This window comes from Rhyacophila brunnea, unplaced genomic scaffold, assembly GCF_057557595.1.
Source record: "Rhyacophila brunnea isolate RB1 unplaced genomic scaffold, BYU_Rbru_1.0 scaffold_9, whole genome shotgun sequence".
Lineage (NCBI taxonomy): Eukaryota > Metazoa > Arthropoda > Insecta > Trichoptera > Rhyacophilidae > Rhyacophila > Rhyacophila brunnea.
Genome location: NW_028233361.1, coordinates 46,964,144 through 46,991,632, shown reverse-complemented (window position 1 = coordinate 46,991,632; position 27,489 = coordinate 46,964,144). Strand labels below are relative to the sequence as shown.

Below are 27,489 nucleotides of genomic sequence, written 5' to 3'. Positions count from 1 at the left end.
GCAGTTAATGCATATAGATATTTACTAGTAAAAATTGCACGGCAGAGATTTTTTCTGTATATTATGGAAATGAATACAAATTTATAAGAATCGTTAGAAAATAATATGACATATGAAAATATGCACGTCTATATATAAATGGAGATCATAGGAGGACTGTTTCTCAAATGGATGGAGGACATTATTTTTGAGTCGAAAATGAGGACATGTTCTCTTTCTGGATACCATCTGGTAACCCTAACATAATAACAATCAAAATACTGTTTCAGACATCAAGTAATAGACTCACAACGTTTTATTAAATGAAAAATGACAACAGATGGTAAAGTAAAACATAATTGTATTAAACTACAGTGACATAAGTAATGTGAAATGTTTAAAATTTATCGTTATGAAATCATTCTCACACATAATGTGCGAAAGAAAAAGGAAGGTACTCGTAAGTCATGAATGAAAAAATGTGTTAAATGTGGGACAGAAATGTGTAAAAAGGGACGAAAGGACGAGTCAAATCAACGTCACAGATATAGTAAATTTACATAAGAGGTTTGCACGAAAGATGGCAATTATTATTATTGTGAAGACGATGTCCGAATTTATCGTTAATTTTTTTAAAAACAAAATACAAAATTAAAAAAACAGTAATTTAAAAACAATATTGACTATTAGATAATCCTTAGACTGAACATGTTATGCAAAGCAAAATACTATATTTTGTCAAGTATTTCTCTAGTTGTAAGTCTACTCTAAAACGGAATACGTTTCACCTTTACTTGAAGTGCGCAGACTTGAACCTCGGTTAATTTCAGCGGACGTTAGTAATTCTATTCTTAGACAAAATAAAGATAAAAAAATCCAAGAAAATACCTACAATACCGCACGTCATGCCATTACGTACAAAGTAAGATAGCAAAAACTCTATCTTTTCTTGAAAAAAACGGGTAATTTCGGAGAGATAAGTACTACCTAAATCCGTCTAAATGGAAACTAAAACAGAAATTTATAATTTATGTTTTAACAGGACCTCTCTTGGCTGTGTTAACTTTTAGAGCGAGATAGACAGCTTCGGCAGTTTAGACGGTTAACTTATTGTAACAATAATTCCTCAATATATAAATATGTATACATGTATATATGTAGACGAACCAGTCAATCATCCAGAGACTGAAGATGAGAAGAGATGAGTGAGAAGAATTCTGCAGTTTTTTGGACATATTGTCAGGCGCGGACCGGCCAACCTGGAGAGACTGGTAGTTTTGGGTAGCCTCCAGGGAAGGCGAAGCAGAGGAAGAGCGTCTGCGCGATGGAGCGATCAAGTGAAAGAGCTGACTGGGGGCACCATCCATTCTGCCCTGAGAGAAGCGGAAGATCGAGAAGGATGGACAGTCTTGGTCGCTCAAAGGATGGCGAAATTTAAATGTGGTCACGATCCTCAGCCATGAGTGCACGACCAAGAAGAAGAAAACATAAATATGATAAACTACCCTCGATAGAAGCCTTGTGTATAGAATTCACCTAAATTAGTGATTTAATAAAGAATATTATAATGTAGGTATAGGTATAAAGCTAAAATAACTATTACATCCGAAAAAGAAAACGGATGTCACGACACATTAGAGCCGTATTAAACTTGCCATTCTTATCATTATCATTATCACACTCCTTGCAAACGATTTCCTGTTATAGCGTGGATAAACTTTGGGTACCTGGTGTCCATGTGGGCATTTAGTGCTCCGCTCCATGGGTACCACTGTAGGACGGCATTTGTCCGGCGGTTGTCCATTGGGTGTGCGCACAACAACTGACGAAAGTTTCATCGCAATCGGATGAATGGTATGGAAACGCATACGGGACACACACACACAGGCAAACATTCATTTAATTCTAACTACATATTTTGGATAAAGTAATTAAATAGGTACTTAGAATAAAAATATTCATGTTATCGTAGTATTTTTTTATCACCTTAAAATAAGAGAAAACTACGTCAATATTAGTATCGTTAAATAAATAAACACTCATTTGAAACTTTAAATCATATTAGTTCTGCGAACAATAAAAGTATTATCAATTATTTATTGGCGATAATCTGCCTATCGATAAAATCCCTTCAGATGTCGTGAAATACACAGTTTTGGGTGGCATTATTAAAAGTAGGTACATAAACATACATACAGAATAATATATTGTTGGCCAATTATATTTTTTGTAGAATATATAATAATGAAGTTATTATTTAAATACGTTAATAGGCAATTACAAATTATTTTTTATTAAGTTCCCCAGAAAGAAGATAATCAGATGCACCTTCTGGGGTGTTCTTGAAGATTGTTGTCAAAATGTCACGTCCTAGAAAATACAGCACAACATGATTGGACAAAGTCTTTCCACAAATTGGTTTATTTATGAATATTTTTCAGAAAGTAGTGCTTACCGTCAGAAGTTTCTTCTTTCTCCGGCACCTCGACTTCTTGCTTCTCTTCAATCGGAAGCGGGGAAAGCGCGGGCGACAAGAGAGCAGGCGAAAGAACTGGTGTTGGGGTGCCAACTGGCGAAGGCGAAATCCTCTCTTTGGCCGGAGACTTGATTGGCGAAAACGATTCGAAATCATTTTCCACTGACACTGGCGAGATGGGACACTTGTCCTTGAGCACAGGGGACGGGGTGCCCCGCAAGGCTTCACTCGAAGAAGATTTAGGGGGTGTACGGGGTGTAACAGGCGTGGCTACAATAGGCGGACTTGAAACGGTGCTAGCTTCGTCACTCTCCACCAGTGGAGGGCTCAAAACTGCTTTTAATGGTGGGGAAATTGGTGTTGGAGAAATAGGAGGTGACCTAAAAGGGCTCCTAATTCCAGCGGTAGGTTTAGAAATAGGCTCTGCATGTACAGGAGTAGCTCTGACGGTTCTAGCTTTTGAAAAATGCGATGTCCAATTGCGTTGCTTCTCAATTAGTTCTCTACTGTTGAACTTTCGTTCTGGCTTCTCTGGTTTTTCGGGTTTCTTAGGTGGCACAAGAGGTTTTGTTTTTGGATCTTTGATTCCACCGTTCGGCGTGATCCTGCACTCCCGCACGGTAGTCGTTCTAGTTTCGGTCGTTTCTATATTTCCGTTCAGGTTCGGGTTTATGATGATGTGATTATTGTCGTTGTTGCAGTTCGGCGGCGATGGCGATCTGGAGAGCCGACCAGCTCTCGATCCCGCCGAACTGGACCGCGATCTTTCTGGTAGGCCACCGACGGTCGAAGACGGTGACTTGTCCGATCTTCTGGGAGGTCTATTGTCCTCGCCTAGTTTTTCGAAAAGGGCTCGGGCGTTGTTGAACCTGGCAAGATGGCTCTCGGTCCGGACGACCGTGACCTGAGGGCCAGCGGGCGTAGGGACGACGGAGCTGTCCGCCACGACACCCGAATGGGTCTCCCTGGCCGGTGCCATGCCTTGGAAGATGTTCGCGATCTGTGATACTTTCGAGCTTGCCGACGTTCGTCTTCTCTCCTCCATGTCTTTAGACACAGCCCTTAACCGGACCTGAAACAATAAAGATAACACGTAAGTCACTAATTAACATATTTGCGTTTTGCAAAGACAATCTATTTTGATGATGTACCTTGCTTCGCCTCCATGGCGAAGGTTGCGAAAAAGTGCAGCCTATAGCGAAAGATTTCTAGAACCTACGCCTATACAAAAAACTGTTATGATTTTGTAAACGTAAGTGAGATGACACCAGCGCAATTCAAGGAACACTAACGCAGTTTACACATTATTCTATAAAAGTCATCCAAATACAAACAACTGAGAATATGGTGACCACACATTTATCAAGAAAATCATAATACCCTTTTTAAATGTTTTTTTCGTTTCTCGTAACGAATATAATAATATTCTAAATATTAACCGCAAAGAAATCTGTTAAACATATAATAGAAATCTGTAATAATCACCATTAATGCAATGTAAGTAGAGTTTATTTTCCACTACAAATCATATTATGTATTTATATTTTTAATGCGAATAACGCAGATTTGCAACGATGCATTAGGAGATTTCAATGAAAACGTCGTTTATGGAGGTTCTTTCATTTTCACTCACTGGGTCCTATTGACACGTCAATGATCATACCTACTATATACACAGAGATTCTGAATAGATAACGTAAAGGTACCTGCTCACAGTTGCTGTTATTCACCTATGAGGGAAACCGCATTATCAACTATTTCGCTATACGGACCACCACCCCGCAATCACATTGATTTTTTTCAGTTAGCATGTAGACAGTTTTGGACCAATATTTTTAAAACATCCCAAATTAAAAACATTAAGTAATTATTTATATTATGTATTCATAAATAATGATGACGCCATTGTCGACATGCCTTCAGTTTTCGCCAATAAGCGAAACATTTGGAAGGTGCGATAGCAGATTTTTATCAATTGTATGTATCAAATACCTATTGATTTAAGTTTAAATTAATTAAAGTATTGTCACCTTACACACGATTAAACTCCAGATAAGAAAAGATAAGATAATAGAGTTGTAAAGATACTAAGGCACGGCAAAATTTCATTGTAATATCAGTTAGCTATCAGAGTTATAAAATCACTGGACTTTTATTAAGTACCCACAGAGGTACGGGATGGGATCGCGCAAATGTATGCTAACTTAACGACAAGTCTAGTCAATATAACTTGTATGAATAAAATCAAACACAATATATAGTACTACTTATTCACAATAAATGGAACTAGCACTACATGAGTATTTGTTTTATTTTATTAATAAAACGCATATACACCAAGAATTCACAGTTGACACTATAAGGAAAAATATATTGAATGTATTCGGTTTGTTTCAGCTGTCGTGGTGGATGGTATGTAGATGTTTGGTGCATAGCATGCCCAATGCGAATTTTCGTCGATCTGTGCAGTGGTTTGACTCTATTCCCAAAACGCACCAAGCCAGAGATCGATTTAAAAATTGAAAGACATGCAATGCTTTCATTGAGGTTGAGTGCCGACGCAACGGTGTTAATTAAATTGTTACTTCTTCGTGGCAAGAGGTACGAATAAACTCTTCCCAACCATGCTTTGACCACCATAATGGCCCGCGTCATTGGCTTCAAACATGTCGTCGATGGTGTTGCTGGATGCAACGAGCGGATAGACTATCACGAGTTACGCAGTTTTCTCATCAACACTATTTCAGTTTTAAGAACCATCGGAGTATCCCCACTTATTCATATCATTTTAAGTTACTGTCACCATGGTTCCTCCAAAGTTCGAAATCTCACCCTCAGGTGGTAGCCTGTCGTCGGGCACCATTGAGAAGGCTGTACAGCCGCATCTCTCGCGTCACCTTGCCATTCAAAACTACGTCAGAAACCGTCCGTTTTTACTAATTAATATTATCAACCGATTGATAGGTTCTTGCTACACGAGCCACATCTTCGGCATACCTATTTATAATTAATCATATTATTAAAAAAAAAATGTATAATATTGGCGGAGATTTTTACTATAAAAAAACTAAAGCAATGCAATAGGCTTAATGCTTTTATATTATGACGATGATGTAGAATTCAATACCACACTGTGGTAAAACAGTAAATTTGGAATAGCTTTTTCTGTGAGCCACTTTACATATTTACGGATTTCATCGCATGGTGATAATTTGATACTTACATTGCAATAATTTGCAAATCAATAACGTTTTTTTTATCAACGAAGATAACCGAGTCTTATAACTAAAAATTACTGGTCTAGTTTCCGCTATGATTATTTCACCTCGTGGTGAGGGTGTCGTGTCGTTGGTAAAACCATATAACACAAATTAACAGCTAAAAATATGGCATCAAGAAAGTCGTTTCGAAACCCGTTCGTGAAAGTAAGAACTAGATCGGTACAAAATTAATCTACCATGTATTGAAATAAGCATTGCGGGCTACAATAAAGACAACAGCTTATCATTCTTATCATCATGTTATCAATTATTCTGACAAAAGATAGTAGCGTGATGGAAAACGATTGGTAGGTAAGTATATTCCATTATCTATATTAATTCCAACATTAATCATCAGTGAGCGAATTAACGTTAAATAACAAGTGACAAATTTTAAATGACGGAAGAAATTTTGTAAAGTGTAATTTAGTGTTTCAATAGTCTTTATAAGATGCCTACATGTAGTCTAGAAACAGTGTAGCTTATATGAATATTGTAAGGACACTTTTAAATGCCTCATACCTACATATTGTATTTGGTTGTGTTTTGTATATCAGATAAAAAATATTGAATATTAAAGATTCAGAGAAAAATATTTTGTGACTAATAATTATTGCGTATGAAATTAGATAGGTAATCAAAATCATTAAGTCTTATAAAAATGGAAAAAAATACGAAAAGTGGGGTGATAGTATTTATGTTATGTGCATTGTCCATCTGCATTGGGGATGTAAACGCAGCCTGTCAGAAGGCTGGGGGATGCATCACGGATATAGATCAAGCCGCCTGTAAACCTGGATATTATCTGGTCGGAAACCAGACAATAGGTGACTGCTGTCCAAATTGTATGCAGAGATCAGGTTGGTGAATGAAGGTTTTTGTTATAGAAAGCTAATCTTCAACTCATACGTATATTATGTTTACATACTAATTGTATTTATTACACGCTGCTCATGACTAAAACAATAGCAAGAGCATCCCGCAATACTCTCAGTACTACCCTTGACGATTCGGTGCTACTGCTAACTGGACGATTACTATCTTGGCGCCGGATAAGATTAATGAAATACGCGTACATACGAAATACTATCGTTTGGAAATTATATTGAAGGTTTGTTTAATTGTTTAATACATTGTGCCAATCAGAAGTAAGTTTGTTAAAATAGTTAAATCGCACAACTTGCGAAATATAGGCCCGTTTAAGAATGTGAAAACGTAATTAATTATTGGCATGACTGTCAAAAAATCGTATAAAGTTTTTATTGCATCGAAAAGTATAAACTATCTATTGCATTTAATTTGCCAAATTATTAAATATCATAAAAAGTATACCTAAGTATAATTATTTACCTGACGGATTGACTACAACTGGTTGAAGTAATAATAAAATTTATTATAAAACAATCTATTAACTCTAATATCTTCACTCAATGATTTGCACAAATAGCTAATAACTAATCCATGTAAATGTATGTTAAAACACCTCCTAGTTGTAGGGCCGATCCATGATTGTACTGTTGGAAGCTTAGGGTCGATTTTTTCATTAATTATATTACATAACTATAAACATGATAAAATAGACTGATGCAAAAACCACTAAAGGAGGTTCTATCTTTCCTACTGGTCAAATTTAAATTAACTCGCTTTGTAAATAAATTCTATCGTTAAAACATTATTGACAGGCGTGCATGTGGGAAACCGATGAATACGAAAAATATATTTATTGTGCATTCCTAAAAAATCATAGATAATAAATACAAATAAAATATACATATTCCATAATAATATACGACCACGCCATCCATAATAGAGCTATAAAAACTATTCATTAAAACAGACAACATAATATTTTATCATACGTTCACAGATGGCAGTAATATTATAATCCATAGCTGTTCAGATAATAGATAATAAATTAGAAGTGTAATGATTATTTATCACTATAAATTGATTTTGTATTATTAATTTTCTAAGCAATAATTATTATTGTGCGTCTTATTATTCATATTATGAATCACAGAATTTGGACCGTACACTAAAGAAGTTTTTTTTATAAGCATTTCGTATTGGAAATTTTGAAAGCAGTTCGATTTTCGAATCGAAGATTGTTGTGTTGTTATATTGGTAATAAGTTCATTATTTTTATTTCTCTATTGGCAGCCCCAAAAACAAAATGACGTCTCGCGTTATGGGTTGAAGTGTGCTGCTTTGTTGACATAACCTAGGTAATCTGTGACCTAGCTAGGTTACGTGATTATTCGTCTTGTATATACTCATATGTATAGCTAAATTTTATATTGAAATGTCTGCTTTGATACGACAATATGTGAGATACGTGAACAACTTGAAGTCGAATTTAATTATACACTATATCAGTATAAGTATTCAATGCTTATTTTTAGCAATATCTGCACATATTATAAGCATGTATGTAATTAAGTATTTGGGTGAATCTGAAAATTAGTCGTATGTCATAATATAAGTTTAGTTTGATTTGAAGTTCTCGTCGCACCCACGATGGCCGCGTGGCTTAAACGAGGGTCCCGGGTTTGAATCTGGGTCTGGCAAGTACACATATTTATTGTTTTTCAATTTGTGTATGAGTCAGAGTATGGACCCAATAGGTTGAGCAAGTGGCTAACATCCATTTCTCGTAAAAATAAAATCTGTTAATACAAACCTCCACTCTGTGGAGGCCCATATGATCCTATCAGGATCGGACATGGTCGAAAGAAAAGAAAGAAAGAAGTTCTCGTCAAATGAACCGGCAATACTAACTCACTTGAGGCTGACTTAATAAAAGACCAGACGTCGTTTATTTGCTCAAATGTTTATCTATTTAGAGTTTAGACTCTATTTATATAGAAGAAGTTTTTTCAACATATTGTTTCTATATCATAGATATCCACTTCGTAACAATAAGGGGTTCTTTCGTTTTATGAAATGTGTTGATTTAAATCAGTACTGATTTTTAAAAAAGTAATTGAAATTCCCGAAGTTGTAGAAAACTTAAAGCTTCAGTGTAAGCAAAACGTTAAAAGCACACGAAGCTCCGAAAAAAGCTGAGAAAACTTTTCAAATAACAGCTATCGACGCATTTAGACTGATATTTCGATACTTTTCTTCGGATACAACACCATTATCAATATTCTTGCTTTGAAACAGTTTCTAACTAAAATTCAATAAAAAAGTATACATAATTCGGAAACATACGGATTCGACCCCGTATCCATCGTATCGATCACATATTATATAGGTACCTACATTATTTAATCTTTTTTTTTGTACAATTATGTGCCAAGGATTATCAGTACCTAATCATTCGTGGGTGAGAATACGATATATCAAACTGTGCGGCGCTGAATATTTCAGAATTTCACTGAAAACAAAATGTCGTCTTTGAATTCGAACGGGAAGAAATATTTAGAATTTGAAAACACCTCAAAAACCAGTCGATTTCGGTTTAAGGCGCAGTGGAAAAATCCTGGTGCACCAAGGCGCCATGAATCGAAAACGATTGTAAACATAACGAATACAATAGTGTAGTTCAGTAGGTATATCGTACTGATTGAATTTTGATTACAAGGTGCTACTGAACTTTATAGGCACTATAAATGGTTTTAAAAAAGTATACATACGTACGTTGGTTTTAATTGTATTTATAAAATGATATTTCTTCCTGGAACAAAAGTGGTGCGGCTTCCTAACACATCATTTTGATATAATTTACTCGAATAACGTATCTGTAAAACATTGAAATTTTGAGGCATTACTTAACTAACAGTTTCTAATTGGCAGGTATTGGCCATTGTAAATTACTTCTGGGCTCAGGTATTATTAAAAGATAATAACGTAACACAGGTTTTACGATGGTGACGATATTGTTATCAATTTGACAACATTAATTAAATATAATATTAATTCAGAGCGGAAAAAAATAGTTAAAAATACGAAAATAACCACAATCGAACCAAAGCTTGCGAATAAGTAAAAAAAAAAAAAAGTTCACATACACAGTTGTCCTAAACTCCATGTTCTGTTGGCTTTCTTAAAAAGTGGGTACAGGCCTACTGGTTTTATCACCAATCTTTTTTCGCAAAAAGGATTATAAGTTTACATAATTTTATGACGACCAGAACATGTTTCGTGCAGTTACAATGACATTGACCATTGATACATAATATTATTCTGTGTTCAAAAAATACTAAATGGCACTCAATGACTTTTAATTTACCTAGCTTCACAGAATGTATTAATATACCTCAGTGGCGAAGACTTCTTTAGGCGAGTATTTAGATTTTAGAAGCTACCTGAAAATATTAAACACTAAAACACATTAAAAAAACACTTTAAAATGTGAAATTATCAAAAAAAAAATCTAAAATTGCAGGCTGCGTATTATCCGCTAGATGCCTCTGGTAGCTGGCGCATTCCTGTAAATTTATCCAAGTAATATAAGTTACAATATAAGCAATTAATAACCATGAACATCAAAAACAAATATAATTAATATGTTTTTAGGATTCCAGGAATTATGCACGGCATCCAGAATATGTGCCCCTGGTTTGAAATGCGTCGACAGAGTTTGCGAACTAGATATGGGTAAGTACATTTTTAATTAATTACCTACACTAATGAAGTTAAACCTGTTAATGGGCATTTTCGCCAAAGTTTGTACATGTTTGAAATTTGGGTAATATTATTTTTTCACTCAAATTAACCATTTTTATATAGCTAGCAGATTCCTTGTTCTATTGCTGAATTGGTGATAGCAATTTTTCAGCAAAATATTGATTAATACAATATTTATATCATTTTTATTATGAAATTGGGCATAATAAGTTTCCGTTCCGTGACTACGAAACTTAGCTTTTAAAACATGAATGAAACACTTTTTATCACTTAAAAGAGCTCTATTAGATTAAAAAAACCATACACTTCAAAATAAAACTACAAATAGTCAAAAAATATTATTGAATTTTAATTCTTGGGCACATTTCGTTCCCCTCCGTTACCCTATGTCTATAATGGCAGAGCATTTTTCCTTTAGTATTTGAAAAAACCAATCAATGTTCGTTCTGCTATTTTTTTAAAGACAATAATCACTTTTACTAAATTTTATTGGAAAAATAAATAAGTTTCGTTATTTAATAATCAAATGAAAAATAGTTAACGTTCAACTTTTTTGGGGACATTTTCGGAATGGAACGAAATGGTAACGGAGTGTAATTTGTAAAGCTTAAGTTACATGTTACCATAAAAACAAATTTTTGTTTTATGAAATTTATTTGAATTTTTTGATAGACAGATAAATATTCAACGTGCGTCAAAATAACAAAACAAATCAAACTTAATCACTAAAATAGACATATTTTATAATAAATTTCACAATACTTGTAAAATAAGGTAGGTAATAATTTTGACACACTATACATTACCATAACTTTATTTGGCATTTATATTATTTGTAACTCAGATAAAAAATATTTTTAAGCAAATTAACAATATATGAAAAAAAAAATCAGCAAGGGATTCAGACGCGAGTTCCTAGCGCGGCACGGAGTATATAACTTTTACGAAAATAATTATAGTCAAACTCGGTTATTACGATCTCGGACATAGCGAGATCTCGGATGTAATAACGAAACATTTGTTGACAATTGGTTTATGATTTTCGCCATACATTTAATTTTTTCACTGTTATAACGAGCAACTTATCGGATATACCGAGCTAAAATACTGTTAATGTGTCGACCGTTTTAAAACATTTCGACCCTAAGCAATAAAATCCGATTGGACAGGATGCCGCCGGGGTCGGATTACGTTTATGACACTAGTAAAGTGTCTAAGTACCTACCTTATTGGTGTTTCACCGACAATAATAAAAAAGTATCCACGCATATGGTTGAAAAATCCAAGGTTTGTGAAGTCCGTAGGTACCTACCAGCGTTAATTACAATAAACAACTTCTTTTGTAGTTTATGAATGCCATGCTCGTTTCGGGGATTATTACGATGGTTTCCAAATTTTTTATTTTCGACTTTTTGTGTAATGTGACATGCTCATTTAAAAATACCTATTCTCTGATATAACGAGTAACGCTTATAACAAGCAAATTCAGTCGGTCCCATCTTCCTCGTAATAACCAAGTTCGACTGTATGTTGTCTTGAAATTTAATTGTATTCATCAACATAAAATGTAGCTATACAGGTTGATTGTAATCAAGACGTACTTTTCTGACATTTCGTGAATACCTACAGTTCCAGGTATTAAATCTAATCGAGTACACATTTCTGTTAAACGTGACAAAAAAATACTTTTTCATACATTTTTATAAATTTCTATGCCTAAAATGTATGGAGAAGTTTTAAAATTTTGGTGGCGTATAACAGAAAGAGTATGACAGAGCCAGTGCCTGTCTCGCAATTATTTCAGTCTGGTGTTTTTTCTTTTCCTTCTGTTGTTTTTTTTTATCTCCATACTTTTATGTGCGCTATTTTTGCGTATTCAGACATATCACATACTTTTTTAATCTTTATTATATTATTATATTATAGTCAGGTTATTTTCTATATTTTTTAATGAAAATATTTTTGTTTTTCATACGAACAGACAAAATAAAATTTTTTATAATCTATGAAGAACTAAACACACACTGTAAACCCAACTTTATGCATGCCATTTCGTTACTTTTACATTCCACATATACGTTACCACCAATATAGTTTCGGAATGGAAGTAACGGATTCTGTTTCAGAAGTGTTTGAAGCCAAAATTTAGCTTAGTTTTATTGTTAAACCTGCTATATGTTTTATTATATCTGTAGTATGAAAGATAAGCTCCATATGTGTAGTATGTGAAATAGAAATATGTGTTTTCTTACCTTATAAATCGTGGTAACAGTAGTGGAACTTCTTAAATGACCAACCCAGAAAGCAACCTGTTCCGATAGCGGTACCGACACACACCAACAATTTAAAGTGTACATGGCGATCAGTGTTATACAAAAATGTTGCTACATTAAAAAAAAACATATTTATAGTGAAAATTTTTCGCCTTCATGCTAAAATCGTGGTAACGGAATGTGGAGTTCCACTTTTTCAAATATCCTGGGACACACTTTAAACGTGATTTTTTTTCAATATTGGTACAAATTTACGAAAAAACTATATATTTTCCAAAAATATATAATGTAAGCTGTTGAAAACACTACGAATTTAATTTTACACACTCAAAATTAATGACGAAATCAGACTTTGTTTATTTGAATTTATGGGTGGGACATGGTAAAAACGCACTACCTTTCGATCTAAATAATCAATTAAAAATATATACAGGTCAGATAGTTGTATTTAACTGATTGAATAGAGTAAATTAATAAATTTGCATGTTAAAAGTACATAACTTTCCAACATTTTATAATATAATAACTATGAAAAAATCAATCAAAGTCATGGGACATGCCAAAAACGCAATGTACAAACTTTGGCGAAAATGCCCTAATACACCAAAATGAAAAAATAATGTATACTGATAGCTAGCTACAATGTACACAACAATGCCGACATTTGACGGCCTAAATATAGAGAGTTTGACGCAAAAATCGAATATGAAATTTCACCCATTTTGTGTAAGTACCTACAGATTATTTTTTGATAGTGTAACACAGATTTCCCTATCGACAGTGTTGCGGGCGAAAAGACAGACCGTAAGCACAAGGCCGTGAACAGCAAAGGGAACGGTGAACGCCTGTCAGACCCGATCAGTTACTTGAGCTGGTCACTCAAATTGTTACTTTTGTGGGGCCGATAAGTGGTCAGCTGTATTCGTAATAACTCTTCATTTGCATTAAAAACCGTTCTCCGCAAGAACGCATCAATAATCGGCATCCGACATGAACAACCCCATTTTAGGATAATTAATTTATGAAATGTAGATACTTACTATTGTTATTATACTGTTTCTTATTATAACAAATATTTTGAGAAAAATTGTTACTAGTCTTTTGTGATTCAATATCTTTCTATAAATTGTCAAAAAATATTGTCTATTGGGAATAATCCCTGGGTGCAATAAAAATATTTATATTTATTCGGTATACTCGTATAGTCGTATATTAGAAAAAAGGTTCTCCAAATGCTATATTTCTAATGATGAATAGTACCTCCCTACTTTATTATTTATGTAATCTCGAATAAAAAATAAATAAATCAAAAAAACTATTATCCTTGCTGTGACGAATTATGTAGGTATTCGTGTATTTCAATAAAGGAAATGTATTACTGAACGACCAGTTTTTCTGAATATTATGATTCTTTTGGGGGCCACTTGTAAGCGTACCGGTAAATCCGCCCCTGACTACAACCATCGTCATCATAATGCATAGACGAAATTCGAGACGACCTTTATTTAGAATTTAGATCATCACTTCTCAGTCTAAATTCACCAATAAAACTCTTATATTAGATTAACATATCACGAGCATATTCTATTGATCGAATTAAAATCCGCATGTTAGTCTTTATATGAGGCTAACATGTTGAAAGCTCATACTAACCAATTTTCTATACAAGCCCGGCTATGCTAATTTAATCTGCAAAGAGAAATACTGAACAAATTTGTCATTCGCAAAGATGTTCGCCAGACTTGATTGATCCCCGATTACTAACGAAGCAGAGATAGACTTGATACTACATACATTATTATGATAGCACAATACAGGTAAGTACTTCTAACGTATACACATACTTACGCCAATATTTTAACTAAATACCTAGATTTAATCAATTGGATTTTAAAATTGCTAAATATTAAATGCCACAATAATAGCCATTTGCCTTGGTGAAGCTATTATTTATACACAAGGCGGTTATCGACGTTAGTTTATCATAGTTATGTATTGAGGCGGATAATTTTTACAATAAGTTAACTGTCAAAAAGTGCTATGTTTTAACAGCCACCCTTTTGGCTGTTTATTTAACTTATCGTAACAATTATAATACCAATATACATAAATAAGATAAAGTGATAATATTTATCACTTTAATCACAAAAACGTAGTAAACAAAAATGTAATGTTGGATTCTTAATGTAAATAAATTCTATATTCGGGTCTGGCTACATGTGAATAAATTCTAGGTCAGATTTTTTCACCTCTATATTAAACTATAATAATGTTAAATTAGCAGCTATCCCTTACATTATCAAGTCAAGCCTATCAGGCAAAATTAGCGAGGGGTGCAAGATTAGCAAATGCGCTCCCTAAAGACAGACATTTTCAATGATGTACTTTGCATTTTGTTTTTGAAACTTTATTTTACCACGTTTTATTAGCTCGTATTCTTGTTTGTCCAGTACTAATTTTTTCTTGTGTGTCCAGTACATATTTTTTTTTGTTTGTCCAAGATTTGTATTGGACGATTGAAGATTTTTACCCGATTACTTCCCGACTAGCTAGACATTTGAAACGTTTAGAATATATCAGAACACGACGACAATGCATTATTTTAATACTTTTAGCCATTTTTAAGCAGAATTGAATTCATTTTCAGTTAATTCTGTTTTGTATGGAAAAATATTATTGTTGGTTGCTAAGGGGGTCCTATCCTAGCAACTAAATTATTAATATATACGTGCGTTACTATGGAAATCAATATGAAATGTCAAAATGACATTTCTGTATTCTATATTTATTCAGTATTTCTATCAAGTACAATAAAAAGTTTTTATTAATACATAGAATTGTAAAGTTTATATGATTCAACAGAAAATTTAAAAACATGGTACATAAAAAGTTTTTTTTTTCTTATTTCTGTATAACTTGTATGTTTTTTGTTTTCTAAATTTTATTTTTCTGTATTGTACTTAGTATGTTTTGATTTTTTTTTGTTATTATTATATTCTATATTCTCTCCTTTTCTTTTGTGATGGTAATATTTGTTATAATGTAAATCTCATGTTGTGTACGTCTTGAATTTAGATTTGTTATGTCCACAATATTAAATTTTCTTAAATAAATAAATAAATTATATTTTTCTAAATCCTAGCCTAGCATTAACAAGACTAAAATGAAACGAGTTCACGTAACACAATAATATTACTTTATGGAAGACTTAAAAAAACAATCTTACAACGTTAAATTTTAATTATTCAGTTACGCTTAATTTATGATTTAGGTTCCTGTCTGTATACTAAGCATCTGCCCCCAAATCAACAGCCAATATACCCCCCAACGTGCAACATTGATGGCACTTACGCCCCTGTGCAGTGCAAAGGAGACGACCTCGTGGGGAGGTATGAATTTTTTTTAATCATTCTAATTTTTATGTTGTACAATTTAAGGGCGGACGTGCTCAGCGTGGGTCAAAATTAGGGAATCCAATCCCGAGCCAAAATTCTGATCCCGGGATTTCGGGATTACAATTTGACAATCCCGGGATCCCGGGACTGGTCCCGGGATTGGCATTTTTTCCATTGTTAATATAAAAAATTTATATTCACAAATAACATTGATAAAATCGGTCAAAAATAAATCTAGTATAATTTATACTATTTAAGACATTTATTGTTAATATTGTATATCTACGTTCAATCTTGGAAATACATAATTTTAATGGAGTAAATAATATTGTTATATAAATAATAATGTGAATTTAATATGAGATTGCTGTTTCTGATATTAAAGACTTATGAATGGATTAGCGAGATTTAAAATAGTAAAGCAAATAATCATGGCGTACTTTTGGCCTTTCCGCTTCATAAATCTAATTAGTCAGCCAAATATGAAACTGCCGTAAAACGTATGAGATCATGGTGGAATTACTTTGTTAAAAGTGCGAAGCATTGTTTTTTCCATCCTTCTCATTTTTAATAATTTATGTGAAAAAATAAAATAAATCGGCAACTTACACATGGGTATAAATCAAACTTCATTCAAACTCAGTTGATTTCTAATGTAGTTATTTTTTATTATAAGTATTTTTTCTGTTATATTTTTGCTTTTATTTTATGTTCCATAAAAATTGATAAAAAAATCAATCCCGAAATCCCGGGATTATGTTTATCAATCCCGGGATTCATAGGTATCGAAAATAGCTCGGGATCCCGGGATCCCGGGATTGGAATCCCTAGTCAAAATGGAGCTTTTTTTCTATTTTCAAAGCATGATCCTGGACATTCCTTAAACGTTGTAGATAATCTATTTATATAATTTTGAAGCCTTATTATCCTTTATATTTATTATAAACATTTGATGACTGCATAAAGTATTTTTATTACATAAAATAGTATTCTTTTAAACCTCTCGCTCTAATCATTTAGAATATAGTCATATTTCAGTACACAAATGTGCAGTGGTGTTAAGATTGTTTATATTTATTAATTTTTAAACGCATTTATAAAACCATTAGTATAATTTATGTCGATATTATTATAGTGAAATATTTACGATAAAAAATTATATTGATAATCTCTGTGATCCCAAATTTGACAAGAATTAGGCATTTTATTATTCAAAAAATGGGCAAGATTAACACATTTGAAGATAATTCTAAAGATACTAATTATAAGCTATGTCTTTGACCTATATGACATTAAAATCTCAATTTCGTCAAAACTGGAGTTAGTGACTTCTGCCTATACGCCCACGTTATAATATGTGGTGATGTAGTTAATATGTGTCAAAAGAAAACGCATTTTGAAAATAGTCGATAAACTGGATTATTTGTTAGTTTGGGTTAGTTTAGGTTCGGTTAGGTTGGGTTAGGTTAGGTTAGGTTAGGTTAGGTTAGGTTAGGTTTGGTTAGGTTAACCTAACAAATAATCCAGTTTATCGGCTATTTTCAAAATGCGTTTTCCGCTGGCTCCGGTATAACCGAACAGTACCAAGTTTTCTTACCCTTGGTATATTATATGCATTATGATGGAAAATCTACCATTAACAACTACGGACGAGTATATTGTGCCACTAGATACAACTACCGGGTGACAGGTGATACTATCAACATTCTCAGTTATCTGTGTAACTATTTTGAGAGTATCCTATCATTTGTTTTCATAAATGACCCGATTAAAAAACTATTCCCATATTTTCGTGTCAGTTTATTTTTCGAAATTAGATCAAGTATAATTTTTTCCTTTTATACTTTTTTAGATGCTTTTGTTCGTCTGTGGATGGAAAGAGAATTTTCGGTATAGCTTGGGCAGATGACGCAAAGGATACTATGACCTGTGGTAAGAATATAATTATTACGTATCTAGGTACATTACATTGGACATAATATATTATGTACATACATATGTATACATATAGCTATGCATTAAATGTGAACGATAATATAACCAGGGAACTCAGCAATAATGGGAACTGACATACCTAATGGGTGTGGAGAAACAGGCAAGCGATCTTTAGTGTGGAAGAATATGGGATAAACTTAAACACGTGTTAAGAATACGTACGCTTGTATTTCATTCTGACAACTGCTTTCGTTTTATGCACTCCTTTTATGCCTCCAAAATTCTGTTATTATTAGCGACCATAAATACCTACACGTAATTCTGGTGTCATCCCATGATTCCGCCAAAAATGATTGTCTCTATAGGTATAATATTTTAATAAGTACTATAAGTTATTCAAATAATTTGTATATTAAATACTTATATAGGTATTCAAACCTTTCATTTTTCGCAATTTTGAGTCAGCATTTACTCTTCCATTTTACAAAATGATAATATAAACTATATACAAAGTCGATAGCTATTTCGGTTGTAACACCACTATCAAGACCACATACATGGTGATACTGTTCGCAAAACCGTCAAATGAATGCGGTAAATAAATTCGCCCAAAATAATTCCTATTTGACTGTGTATTAACCGGTTATGTGATAATCGGATTGCCGTAGATGGTGAATCCATCTATTACGGGAAACCAAACTTCTTCGATAAATGCTTCTCGATTCGTTTATTTTTGTATTCTCATCTGGCTACTAAATATATCCTAATCTTATCGTTTCTAGCCTGCAGCCGGCGAAGATCGAACCTGGAGAAATCAGGTCGAACTGATGTGACGCTGCACTGCACAGCGAATGGCAACTATGAGCCGATGCAGTGTGACAGCGGTCTGTGCTGGTGCGCCAACTACAAGACCGGAGAAGCTGACTCCATGGTATTGGCCCAAGAGTTGGCTTCCCAATTACCGTGCTGTAAGTAAAACGTTTCCAAAAGCTTTCAATTTTTCTAAGTAACTATGATCCAAGGTTATTATGAAAACATTGAGCCGTTCACTGAAGGCCAGAAGTTACAAGGTTGTACTTCTGATCATTCGGTCACAGTTTTTATTTAAAGCAGGCGCGCATACAAGCAGGGTGGGGGTTCGAGTGCGGCCTATCCCCAGAAAAAATACAAATAATTTAGGTAAATGAAATATTCTTCATTTTTTTTTCCTTTGGCCGTATCCGATCCTAATTGGATCATAATATGGGTCTCCACAGAATGGAGGTTTCAATTAACAGATTTTTGTTTTTACTAGAAATTGAAATTAGCTACTTGCTCATGATCGTGACCAGGACGATTCCGCTATCGAACAGTTATCTGAACGGGTTGGATCCACTCCTCACGGCATTGTACGTCACGCAAGACCCGTGGCCACTATCTGTGGCATCTAATGTTTGCTTTAATATTCCGATTAAAAAGTACGGACGACAGAAACGGATATTGAATTATTATGACCGTTAATCCACGCATATTCGATTTGGATGTGGACTTGTTGATGCGACAGCTCACAGTAACTTCGTAGATGTACCTACAACCTAAGTTTTACCAGCAGGCCAAGTGTTTATCGCTAGACCCAAAGTGCAGAGTGTCTAGGTATGCTGAATGCAGGTATATGGAAAAGTGTGGTACTCCGCGGTTGAATCGAAGACAAGTAGTAGGCGGCGGACCCTCACCTGCTGTCTTAAGAATCGTTAAAAAATATTATGGATATTTTTTCAAAATGAACCTCTCAAGCCATTTTTCTGTGTGCGTGCGTGATCCAGAGCAGGGGACAAATATATTGAGAAAATACAATCATTGATGATAAATAATATTTTTATGAAAGTTCTTCAAGATGATGTTACTCACATAGCGTTTGCAACTAACTATGGAAGGAGGTGGTATTTAAGGTCTGAATGAGGGCGGTACCTACTCTGCCTAGGGTTCGTATGGAAGCCAACATGCATTGTCTTGAATCTTGGATTATGGTGAAGTGAATGAATGTACGTACGTCGATGAAATAAATTCACCATAATCTATGTAAAATGCGCCCAGGGGAATTTGCAATAGCCTACCTTTTTGGTCTCTGGTGAAATGCATGGGGTACCAGTAAAAGCATCGAACACATTAATTTATGATATTTGAAAATCGGTATTTCAGACGACGAAGAAACCTTCGGAAGCCAGTACCTCCGCATGTGCGAGAGCGTCGCATACGCGATAGCGGCGCTGAAGAACGAGCTGGCCGTGCATGGTACCACTATGGTTACCATGGCGTCGGTCAATTGTGATTACGATGGAACGTATGGAAACTATCAGATCGAGAATGGCATGTACGTATCTCATAGTAATAGCCCGTTTACTAAACTACGAAACTGCCGGAAAAAATACAAACTACACCGCGCAGAGCATTTTGACGTTTACACATTTTCACAACCTGTTAGAACAAACGTCTTCGCTTACACTTGAAGAATGAAATTGGCGAGACAGTCGGCACTTTTGAGTGTAAACAATTTATTGTCGCGATCGTTTAATTTACATACTATTCACAGTAAATTTATGCATGCGTACAAGGGCTATAACTATAATACTATGAAATCAAACGATTGAGATTGTTTCTATATTTCGAAATTTTATTTTTAGACAAAAAACGTTAGATAAGTTAAAAAATGAAAATTTATTGTTTTAAATTCATATTGTGATCTACAAAAGCATCATTACCACGAAAATAATAGAGCCATTAATATTATATTACAATAAAACTAATACATCAGTAACAATTTTCTCACCCAACATATTCTTTTTTGTAAAGGGTAGATGTTATATTCTATCCATAGTGATTATCAGAAGTTAAAAATAATAAACAATTCGTTGGATCGCATGGGATTCGCAATAAATCGGCAACTCCATAAAAAATGTGGCCATGATTTTATTTTCTAATGGTTTCTCTTGTGGCATAATATTATTGTAATCAAAATATTATGTACCTACCTACTTATGTGTATCTTATACGCATGGCCCCCAGGCCAGGATCTTTGGCAGGCCCCCCTACCCATCGCTAAGTTTAATGTGTGACGTACAACAGAAGTGTTTTCAAAATTGTGTTAGAGGTAAAAGTAAGGGCCATCGGTTTATTTTTTGGGATTTTTGTAGTTTTAATACATCTACTTGAATTATGTAGATGTCAAGTATCAACACAAAACAATCAAAATGTATCTAACGACCTCATTTTTTAAATGTGAAATTTACCCTTCTGAAATGGCACCGTAGGCGACTTTTTTTACCTACTATTAGAGAAAAATTTTGATGATTGTGTGTTTACCTTAAATATGTGATTAACCCGCCATGCAGGGTCCCAATGAGCCCGGGCCCCTAGGCTAGAGCCCTGTCAGCCCCCCCTTGTGGGGGCCATGCTTATACGAGTCTTAATAGTGTCATGATGGGGTCAGATTTGAAGCCACAAAACCAACAACTTCTTGAGAAATATTTCATGAGAGCACTACCTTACACCGAAATCTATAATTTTCAGCGAATCCATTTTTAACAAACGGGGGAGGGAAGACATGGGGGTAAAAGACTTTGTGAAGATGGAAGGACGTAGGTCAAATAATACAGAACAACATGTGACGTCATTTATAGACGACCCTTTATATTAATTGTATTTTAAATTTAATGATTGTTTTAAATAGTAGCATTAGAAGAGTTTAGGTGGATGTTGTTTTATAAATTCTTAAAATAGGGTCTGCTTAACTCATCCGGTGTACTTCCTTGTACCTATCTAATTCATCTACTGATATATCTCTTTTTTTATGTAATACTGTTATATTTATATATCTTTGTTTCTAAATGTCATGTTGTGAACGTCTTAAACTTATAATTTGTAATGTCCACAATATGTTAAAAAAAAAAATTGAAATTAAATTGAAATTGAAATAACTATATAATTGCTTTATTTTTCAGTGCATATTGTTCATGGAAGGATGGAAAGCGTCTTGGAAGTTGGCAGACAGAAGCTGGATCCAGTTTGAGTTTAGTCAATTGCTGTAAGTTGTATTGAAAATTTCAAACACACGACACATTCTTCTTCTTTGTGAACCGTCTCCTAGTGGGCATAAATTAGGTTGTATTTTCCAGGCATTCCAATTTCGTCATAGATCAAACAAGCCGCCATACTTATCAAGTAAGGGAGCCTACACTTAACTAGGTGATGTTTGATTTCGCCTGAGAGTATTGTCACAAATATAGTGGAATATATTTTATTTGATGGCGACTACCAAATTGCTCGCTGTTGATAATGTACCTATACACAAATCTCGTACCAAGTCAAAAACGATTATGTCATCCTTGGACTATTCGAGATTGTCTGACCATTAATTAGACAGATCGGCTTTTGCAACCTACTATCCATGGGGAACATTTACTTAGCATTTAGTAGGTACCTAAATATGCTGCACCGTAGCATACAAGAGAAGGTCTCTTCTGATCTAAGCTCGGCCGAAGTAACAATGGAAAATTAGAACTAAAAACCATATAGGTACACTCTAGTGTTAGTAATTCACAGAGTTTATTCACTCCAAAGAGCGCTTCTCGTGTGGGGAATTTGGAAGGGAGATCGTTTAATGTTGAATTTTTATTGATTTTAATTTCATTGTCAACCTGCCGTTATAAGAGTGAATGGATAAAATAAAACGCAATGGAAATAGTTGCATACAGATTATGAATGGTAGATATTGAATCAAACCGTAACACTAATCCCATGCCTTTCCAGTTTGCGGTCGAGACACCCGCTACTATGACGAGGTGGGCAAGACCATGTCGCAGACCTGCTCAGGAAACGGAAACTACTTGGCCAAGCAGCAGCTGGACGGCAGACTATACTGCGTGGACGACGATGGGTTCGCCACTACTGAACTCAAACCTCTCGGAGAGCCGCTGATATGCGGAGCTTGGTAGACGACGAGACGACTGGTTAAGTCCATAACGATAACGATGCACAGATAAATGAGACAAAGTCTATTTTACACAAAAACAATTACGCAATATAATATACATATTATAAGTAACTGATGTAATATTGTATAATGCATGCACTCATATTCTGATAATATATGTTTGAAACTATCGTTCTCTTGTGGTTGACCAATCCTTAAAAATAAAAAAATCAAAAATATTACATGTTATTTTACATCTATTCGGAAACACCTCATAAATAAAACAATTAGAAAAAATCTTGAAAAAACTATGGTGCCGGGCATAACTCGAACCAATACCCATCGGATTCCGGCCAATGTGCTTTACCAATTAACCTTAGTTTACTTAAGTCACGCTAATGAAGCACCTCACAAATCTTCCTAATGTTGACGACTGTTTTTGTGATTTTGAATCAATGTACCAATAATAGGTACTTTCATTGATTAATTGACAGCATTGGGATTTCTCAAAAAATGTTTCTAACGTGTATATTTCTGTGGTGTTTCCGAATTCAATAAAGAGTGGTACATTCTTATATCTGATTTGTTTTGATCTTAATCATTATTGAAAATACATACTTAATTTTAAAAATCCTTAATAAGTTTGACCTAAATAATTTAACACACACTTTTATCCATTAAGCTATCGATCCATATATTATGATTCATGCGAATATTTGATAATAACTCCCCTATCTGAGATATTTCAAATTCGGCCAATGTATACTAAACATAATTACAAGATAAAAAGAACTTTTTATAAACCACGTTTTTTAAATTTTCTGTTGAATCATATAAACTTGACAATTCTATGTATTTTTTAAAAAAAATTGTACTTAAAACTTTAACTGAAAATGAATTCAATTCTGCTTAAAAATGGCTAAAAGTTTTAAAAGAATGCATTGTCGTCGTGTTCTGATATATTCTAAAAGTTTCAAATGTCCAGCTGGTCGGGAAGTTAGTTAAAAATCTTCAATCGTCCAATACAAATCTAGGACAAACAAGAAAAAAAATGTACTGGACACACAAGAAAAAATCTGTACCGGACAAACAAGAATACGAGCTAATAAAAACGTGGTAATATGGATTACTCCTAATTCCAGTTATCAATCATGTTAATAATATCATTACATTATATTTAATTACAGAGCTGACAGCCATTTTAGAGTTGAATGTAAAATAATTTAATTGTTAAATATGTCGTGCTGAGTCGATTTTCAACTAGCTATTGCGATGACAAAGTGGGATAATTCGACAAAAGGTGATTAATAATATTAAGAAAAATGTTACGGATACATAGATAAATTAGCATTTCGGATACACTAAATATTATGGGTATTTTCACAAAACACTGCGTATCATATCACTGCAAATAGAATATTAGTTTTGTTAGTACCCATTTTTAATAATCAATCTAAATTAAAGCGGGGAAAAAAGAATGATTTCAACTACAATTTGATTATTAGATAAACAACTGAAGATAACAATATTTTTATGTTATGATTCAAATTTATAATATAAACATCGGGCTATTTTCGCTCTATTGATTGACTGGCTGAAAATTGCTCGATTTTAACCCATTTAACTAGCGATAGAAGCAGGACTTTACAATAATTAATAAACTAAAACATTGTGGAGAAGCAGTTACAAATAAAACAAAAAAATCATTGCAAATGTTTAAAAAAGCAGAAGTGAAAATAACTGACTCTAAATACCAAATAGATACTTTCGTGTGAACTTCAATCGAAATATTTGGGTAGGTATATAATATATAGTATCTCGCATATAATAATATGAATCATGGATCCTGCATATAACAGATTTTAATTGAAAATTACACAAAAAACAATACTATAATATACATAATATACTTGAACTCTGTATATTATAATAATATACTACTTGATTATTTATATTACTTATTATATTATAAACGGTCGATTTTGGTATCAGCCATCTGACCCTTAATTACGGCGACACTTCTGCTTCTCACTGTAAAGTGATTTACATTTACCTTCTGCAGTTTTAACGGACCTGCTGCAAGTTAAATCTTCCTCGTAGTTCTCTAAAATTGGCGTATCATTATAATAAAAATTGCATTCTGATAATGCCGTCAAAATCGCCGTAAACTCTTTATCTGGCACGTTCCTTACGGAATGATAATGTTACAATAGCTCGTATTTAAGTGGCGTCAAGTTTAAAATTATTTCTTTTGTGTTTATTGTTTATTTCGAGTCCGTGAAAAATCACGAGCGATGGTACGGATGCGACCAATACTGAAAAGATTGTGAAAAAACGTGACTTCCGTATACGAAGCAACAATAAAAAACGGCAATAGATTTTTACAATAAAAATATAATATTCTGCGATAGAACAAATAAAATTGCACACCAACTTGTGAGAAGAAATAATCATATTATTATTTCTTGTTAATAATTCAAATAATTATGTAGTATGGAATATAAATAATAAGGAATAGGTACATACTACAAATTATAGAAAATTATGTTGATTACTGCTGAGAGCAAAAATTCCCGAAGAGGTACCTATGCATATACCAGTAGCAAAGGGTGGAGGTAGGCTGTTAAAATCTGTTAAAATAGTGCACATTAAACTTTGTTAGTCATACGTATTGTTTATATTGAACGAACACTACATTTTACAGATGGTATTGGTTAGTTTTTAAAAATCAATTAAGCCCTGCCTAACCTAACCAAATCATAATAGTTTTGGTACTTATATTTTGGACGATTTGACAACATTGTGCACACTTTTTCATTCGTACTTATTTGTTTTCGTTGGATTAAGAATACATAAATTACACATACTTAATATTGTTGGTTCATTTTTTTAAATTCATTAAGCCCTGCCTAAACCAAACTGTAATAGTTAAAAAATATTACATAGAAAAGTATTTTTTGACTATTATCTATTATGGCTTGGTTTCGCAGGTTTAAATAGAGTTTTAAAAAAACTAACCAACATCGCCTGTAAACTGTAGTCTTATTTCAATGAAAACAAATGCATATGACTAACAAAGTTTAGTGTGCACTATTTATGGCTGATCTTAACAGCCTACCTCCACCCTTCGCCACTCGCATATACACATAACAAAATGAATAGTACAAAACTATGTCAGTGGCGACGACTACAAATGCTGGAAATACTGAAGATGAAATAAATTCAAATTCAAGTAGGTACTGTAAATATGACTTTTTTCAGTAAGTTATCTACCACAGCCTACCTACCTTCAACAGGCACCCTTCGCCACTGGTGCACGTTGCGTGTACGTGTACTCAATTTTCATAAATAAAGCACGCGGGCATAGTGCATAACAAACGGTCATTGTTTAGATAGCGAATCCCCGAAAATGAAGCCATAACTAAAGGACTCGGAAAATATAACGGCCGGGCGGTGCGGGGCGACAGCGGGTAACGGGGCGTTACGCCTGCACGCCCTCTACAGCCGGGCGGCTACGGCTACGTAGCAATTTGAAATGATTCGGCGAATGTCGGGATTTTGAAATAACCAGGCCATATTCATATTTTTTCTTTATCTTTATCTTTAATAACCCCTTTCCTATCTAAATTACGTCAGGTTTTGAACTTTGGTTAATAAAACTGACGAAAAATTTTTATCTCAGAAAAAAATAAGTTTGTTTTGTTGATTTTGTCACATTATCTACAACCCTTACTCCTTCGATACAAATATTCACATTAGAACTGATCTATCCCCCTTACAGCATGACACCACAAACTAATATATTTAAAATATTGGGCCGTTGTCATTATAAGCAGTATTTTCCCAACATTCCATATTATTTATAAACAGATTTTCTTTACTTAAAATGCTGGTTATCCACTCACTCAAATGTCCATGCTCTGGATGAAAACATAATATATATTTGAATTCTCCAGATGCGAAATATGAATCCATTATTTCATTGAACTCCATAATAAATTAAAAAAAAAAACCATTACTCATTAGGTAGGTACATACAATAGCAGATGGTTTATTTATATACTAGACCAGGGTTAGGTGAACACGGGTAAATTAACCCGAATGGGGTAAACGTCAGAATTTTGGAGGTAACAAAAGACCTAAAAAATAAAGCTTTGATTTTCTAGAACTAGACTAATAATTGAAAATTGTTATGCGGAAATCTTTTGTACGTATCACGGAGACAGTATAGATATAGAAGTTGCTTTAACATTGAAAATAAACCGAAAGTGGAAGAAATGCTTTGGTTCATCAATTCTATTTATTCATCTTGTAAGCGAAGTTTTTTAAGACTGTTATTCACAGCGTTGCAGCGGAGCTCGGAGCAGGAGCACGGAGCAGTGGAGCAATGGAGATTTACTCTGAGCAGGAACGTAGCCGGAGCACCAAAAAATTGTAGTGATCCACTGCTTCGGATGTTTTTTATTATTATTATTAAATTTTCGTCCTAAAATCCGATAAACATAATATTATGTTGGACACTTTGCAATACTGTAATTACGTACTTGATTTAATTCTAAGTGAAAAGAGGCAGACAATGAAGGACGATTTG

The 27,489-nt window shown here is 33.8% G+C and overlaps 2 protein-coding genes across 6 annotated transcripts in view; one reads left to right on the top strand and one right to left on the bottom strand.

Annotated features, from left to right (window-relative positions):
• Positions 1-27,489, bottom strand: part of Spn (protein phosphatase 1 regulatory subunit spinophilin) — a 241,724-nt gene that overhangs the window by 85,083 nt on the left and 129,152 nt on the right. For all 5 annotated transcript variants that reach the window (XM_085959922.1, XM_085959924.1, XM_085959926.1 and 2 more), the window contains exon 3: positions 2,435-3,527. In XM_085959922.1, the coding sequence (XP_085816048.1) occupies positions 2,435-3,500 (1,066 nt within the window). In that variant the 5' untranslated portion in view covers positions 3,501-3,527. The remainder of the gene's footprint in view (positions 1-2,434; positions 3,528-27,489) is intronic.
• On the top strand, positions 6,072-23,115 carry LOC147063717 (thyroglobulin-like). The gene is made up of 8 exons (XM_085959933.1): positions 6,072-6,575; positions 10,237-10,317; positions 15,892-16,009; positions 17,868-17,947; positions 18,733-18,918; positions 20,129-20,300; positions 21,928-22,010; positions 22,736-23,115. The coding sequence occupies exons 1-8, from the start codon at positions 6,377-6,379 to the stop codon at positions 22,918-22,920; spliced, it is 1,104 nt and encodes a 367-aa protein (XP_085816059.1). The 5' UTR covers positions 6,072-6,376; the 3' UTR covers positions 22,921-23,115.

Bases quoted from the DNA above. Each gene is read 5' to 3' on its own strand.
- LOC147063717 (XM_085959933.1), top strand. From the start codon at position 6,377: ATGGAAAAAAATACGAAAAGTGGGGTGATAGTATTTATGTTATGTGCA. The intron at 6,576-10,236 runs GTTGGTGAATGA...ATATGTTTTTAG, and splicing joins AAATTGTATGCAGAGATCAG to GATTCCAGGAATTATGCACG. The intron at 20,301-21,927 runs GTACGTATCTCA...TTTATTTTTCAG, and splicing joins TATCAGATCGAGAATGGCAT to TGCATATTGTTCATGGAAGG.